The 5,000-nt window shown below is 36.5% G+C and overlaps 1 protein-coding gene and 1 long non-coding RNA gene across 7 annotated transcripts in view; one reads left to right on the top strand and one right to left on the bottom strand.

The window, feature by feature from the left end:
• Positions 1–4,674, top strand: part of LOC133572078 (proton myo-inositol cotransporter-like) — a 44,900-nt gene extending 40,226 nt beyond the window's left edge. For 3 of the 6 annotated variants that reach the window (XM_061924760.2, XM_061924756.1, XM_061924755.1), the window contains 2 exons: positions 1–18; positions 4,091–4,674. The exon at positions 1–18 is cut by the window's left edge and continues 155 nt beyond it. In XM_061924760.2, the coding sequence (XP_061780744.1) occupies positions 1–18; positions 4,091–4,233 (161 nt within the window). In that variant the 3' untranslated portion in view covers positions 4,234–4,674. Of the gene's footprint in view, positions 508–4,090 lie in introns of those variants that run through there. The other 3 variants (XM_061924758.1, XM_061924757.1, XM_061924759.1) reach the window with 2 other exon arrangements.
• The window catches only part of LOC133572080 (uncharacterized), a 14,942-nt gene that overhangs the window by 175 nt on the left and 9,767 nt on the right, over positions 1–5,000 (bottom strand). Inside the window, exon 3 of the long non-coding RNA XR_009810488.1 lies at positions 1–149. This exon is cut by the window's left edge and continues 175 nt beyond it. This is a non-coding gene — a long non-coding RNA (uncharacterized lncRNA). The remainder of the gene's footprint in view (positions 150–5,000) is intronic.

The raw sequence follows: 5,000 nt of genomic DNA, 5'->3' as shown, positions 1-5,000 counted from the left end.
AACATCCAGTACACCCGGGTAAAAGGCAGCAATTACTTCCCCTCGGACAACGAGGCCTCCGACATTGACTAGGTTTCGGGAGAGGGGTTCTGCGTGTCCGTCTTGTGGATTTCTCACCTCTTTTCTTGGTTTTTGAGGACTTGGGAAGCCTGTTGAAACCATGAGAAAAATAATGACACGCTGCCCCCTAGTGGCGGAGGGCGAAAAATGAGCAAAGTTTGCACAAACTGATGATTTTTATTATTTTTAATTTGGTTTCCTAATGGCACCTTCACACTCAGTCAACTCTCTCATCGCTTCCTCTGTGCCTCTGAGGCACTCGGTACCATTCCCTTCCTGACGAATCAACACTCTCACTACAAAGTGATGACGTTGTAGTGGAGTTTCTTTAAATCAAGGGTGCTCAAACCTTTTCCACTGAGGGCCACTCACTGACAAATCAAAGGATGCGGGGGCCATTTTGGTCGTTTTCACCTTCAAAACCAGTGCACTATATCGATTTTTACAAAGAACGAATGCAATTTTGGTGGAAATTTTGTGTGAATGCTGAAGAGTCAAAATCCAAGTGAAATGCTAACAGTTAGCATGCTAGCCAGGTAGCATCAAGTAACAAAAAATATGAGCAAAATGAGCGAAAAGGGTTTTTTTTTTTTTTACGAAGAACTACAAAATGCAATTTCGGTAGAAATTTTGTGTGAATGCTGAAGAGCCAAAGCCCAAGTGAAATGCTAATAGTTAGCATGCTAGCCAGATAGCATCAAGTAACAGAAAATATGAGCAAAAGAAGCGGAAAAAAGCTAGCATGCTGCAAAAAAGAGCTGACAAAATATTTTTTTCAAGAACTAGAAAATGCGATTTCTGTTGAGATTTTGTGTTAATGCTAAAGAGCCAAAGCCGAAGTGAAATGCTAACAGTTAGCATGCTAGCTAGATAGCATCAAGTAACAAAAAAAATGAGCACTTTTTTTTTTAAGTACTAGAAAATGCCATTTCGGTAGAAATTTTGCGTGAAAGCTGACGAGCCAAACCCGAAGTGAAATGTTAACATGCTAGGCAGATAGCATCAAGTACCAGAAAATATGAGTGAAAAAGCTAGCATGCTAACAGTACGCTGCAAAAAAGAGCTGACAAAATTTTTTTTTTAAGAACTAGAAAATGCGATTTCGGTAGAGATTTCGTGTGAATGCTAAAGAGCCAAAGCCGAAGTGAAATGCTAACAGTTAGCATGCTAGCTAGATGGCATCAAGTAACAAAAAAAATTAGCACATTTTTTTTTTAAGAACTAGAAAATGCAATTTCGGTAGAAATTTTGAGTGAAAGCTGACGAGCCAAACCCGAAGTGAAATGTTAACATGCTAGGCAGATAGCATCAAGTAACAGAAAATATGAGCGAAAAAGCTAGCATGCTAACAGTACGCTGCAAAAAAGAGCTGACAAAATATTTTTTAAAGAACTAGAAAATGCGATTTCGGTAAAGATTTTGTGTGAATGCTAAAGAGCCAAAGCCAAAGTGAATTGCTAACAGTTAGCATGCTAGCTAGATAGCATCAAGTAACAAAAAAAATTAGCACATTTTTTTTAAGAACTAAAAAATGCAATTTCGGTAGAAATATTGCGTGAAAGCTGACGAGCCAAACCCGAAGTGAAATGTTAACATGCTAGGCAGATAGCATCAAGTAACAGAAAATATGAGCGATAAAGCTAGCATGGTAACAGTACGCTGCAAAAAAGAGCTGACAAAATATTTTTTAAAGAACTAGAAAATGCGATTTCGGTAGAGATTTCGTGTGAATGCTAAAGAGCCAAAGCCCAAGTGAAATGCTAATAGTTAGCATGCTAGCCAGATAGCATAAAGTAACAGAAAATATGAGCAAAAGAAGCGGAAAAAAGCTAGCATGCTAACAGTACACGCTGCAAAAAAGAGCTGACAAAATATTTTTTTCGAGAACTAGAAAATGCGATTTCGGGTGAGCTTTTGTGTTAATGCTAAAGAGCCAAAGCCGAAGTGAAATGCTAACAGTTAGCATGCTAGCTGGATAGCATCAAGTAACAAAAAAAATGAGTGAATTTTTTATTTTTTTTAAGAACTAGAAAATGCAATTTCGGTACAAATTTTGCGTGAATGCTGACGAGCCAAACCCAAAGTGAAATGCTAACAGTTAACATGCTAGGCAGATAGCATCAAGTAACAAAGTATGAGCGAAAAAGGTAGCATGCTAACAGTACGCTGCAAAAAAGAGCTGACAAAATATTTTTTTCAACAACTAGAAAATGCGATTTCGGTTGAGATTTCATGTGAATGCTAAAGAGCCAAAGCTTAAGTGAAATGCTTACAGTTAGCATTCCAGCCAGATAGCATCAAGGAACAGAAAATATGAGCAAAAGAAGCGTAAAAAAGCCGGCATGCTAACAGTACACGCTGCAAAAAAGAGCTGACAAAATATTTTTTTCAAGAACTACAAAATGCGATTTCGGTTGAGATTTTGTGTTAATGCTAAAGAGCCAAAGCCGAAGTGAAATGCTAACAGTTAGCATGCTTGCTAGATAGCATCAAGTAACAAAAAATGAGCAAAATGAGCGAAAAAAGCTAGCATGCTAACGGTACACGCTGCAAAAAAGAGCGGACAAAATGTGCTACTATTAGCATGTATCAAGTACCAAAATATGACTGAGGTGTACTGTATGCCTGTAAAGTTTGCTATAAAATCTAGCATATTAACGTTAGCATGCTAACAATGGCATACTTACAGTTAGCATTAGTGAAATATCAAACTATCTTACACACTCAGGTGTATACATAAATTAGCTAAAAAAGCTAGGATGCTAAAATGCTAACTGTAATATACTTTAAGTACTAAAATATATTGCTCTTAACTGTGTACCTGAATTTTTTTAATGCTACTATGCTAATATTAGCATGCATCAGGTACCAAAATATTACTGAGGTGTCAACTTACACAATTTGCTAAAAAAAAAAAAAAGCTAGCATACTAGCGTTAGCATGCTAACAATAGCATGCTCGCAGTTAACATTAGTGAAATACCAAACTACAGTATATTACACTGCTATGGTACCTGCTAAATTAGCTAAAAAAAAAACAAAAAACTAGCATTCTAAAATGTTAACTGTAACATGCTTTAAGTACCACGTAACTGACAAATTGTTTAAAATGCTCGCAAGCTAATATTAGCATGCCTCGGGTACCAAAATATGACTGAGGTGTCAACCTACACAATTTGCTAAAAGAAAAGCTAGTATGCTAACTTTAGCACGCTAACAACAGCATGCTTACAGTTAACATTAGTGAGATACCAAACTGCAGTATATGACACTCAGGTCTATACATGCTAAATTAGCTTGAAAAGCGAGCATGCTAAAATGCTAACTGGAACATGCTTCAAGTACCGGTACATATTACTCTGTGTGTGTACATGACACATTGTTTTAAATGCTAGCATGCTAATGTTAGCATACCTCAGGTACCAAAATATGACTGAGGTGTCAACCTACACAATTAGCTAAAAAAAAAAAAAAAAAGCTAGCATGCTAACCGGTATCAATATCCACTGCTCCCAGTCTGTGGAACGCTCTCCCTGACCACCTGAGGGCACCACAGACTGTGAATGCTTTTAAAAAAGGCTTAAAACCCTTCTTTTTAAAAAAGCCTTTTTCTTTTAGATATGCATACTAGTTCTAGTTCTAGCTATTAGGCTGTTCTAGTTTTTATTTTTATCATCTTTTTATTTATTTATTGTTTTAATACACTAGCACTTTGAGGTTGTTTGCTCAATGTAAAGTGCTTTTTACAAATAAAATCTATTATTATTATTATTATTATCATTCCTCAAGTAACAAAATATTTGACACTGTGGTGAACACCTTCAAAATTTGCAAAAAAGCTAGCGTGCTAGCTTTAAAATTCTAACAGTTGTGGCCCCACTTTGGACACCCCTGCTTTAAATGTCGACCACATTCCTGAGTCATGCCAGTGTTTGGTGCTTAGTCATGGTATGGCTGCAATCGTGGGAGAGATGGCACTTTTTAATGGTAGCACACCACATTGACTCCAGTGGCTCTGAAAATGTTTCTAGAAACACCCGGACTTGATCCCAGCCGACTACGGATCGACGGGCTCAGACATGGGCATAGCGTACATCACTGTAAGTACTGCATACTCCTCAAACTGTCAGCGGACCTCGGCAAAAGTTCCATTTTTAAAGCTTTTTATTGTTAATGCTAAATGGGTTTTTTTTTAACGTGTAACCTTCTTTATTTCCACAGCTGAAGTGAGCAACTAAATGTATTTTCTCCTCTGCATTGTCTGCTCTCCAGATGTACTCAAAACAGTCCTATTTATTTCAATATGAGGATTACATATACAGTCAGTCAACAGATTCATATTTATGCATATTATTCAATACTGGGTGGCTACAGAGAATATATATGGATTATTGGAGATTGTTTTGCACAAAGTTTGGATATATTCTGGTAGTTCTGGTTTTACAATGGGTTTGTTTTAATTGTATTGACCATTTTAATCATGTTTACATATCATAACCGTGCCTCAAATTGCTTGAATACACAACCAAAAGTTGTATATATCTGGTTAAAAAAAACAATATATGTATATATATATATATATGTATGTATGTAATAAAACATTTTCAATGTCTGATTTTTTATTTTTTTAATTCAAATCAATTCAGTTTTATTCTTGGCCGCTAACCTGCTAACAATAGCATGCTCACAGTTAGCATTAGTGAATTGCCAAAACATAAGACACTACGACGTATAGCTTCTAAATTAGCTTGAAATGCGAGCATGCTAAAAAGCTAACTGTAACACGCGTTAAGTACTAAAATATATTACTGAGGTGTGTACCTGAAAATGTTGTTTAAAATGATAACATGTACCAAAATATGATTTAGGTGTTTTATGCATAGACATCTTATAAGGATACGCAGCATCGAGCGCTACTGCCTACTGGCGCTGACGAGACGC

The sequence above is a fragment of the Nerophis lumbriciformis genome, linkage group LG29, assembly GCF_033978685.3.
Source record: "Nerophis lumbriciformis linkage group LG29, RoL_Nlum_v2.1, whole genome shotgun sequence".
Taxonomy (NCBI): domain Eukaryota; kingdom Metazoa; phylum Chordata; class Actinopteri; order Syngnathiformes; family Syngnathidae; genus Nerophis; species Nerophis lumbriciformis.
This window is presented reverse-complemented; position numbering and strand designations above follow the sequence as displayed.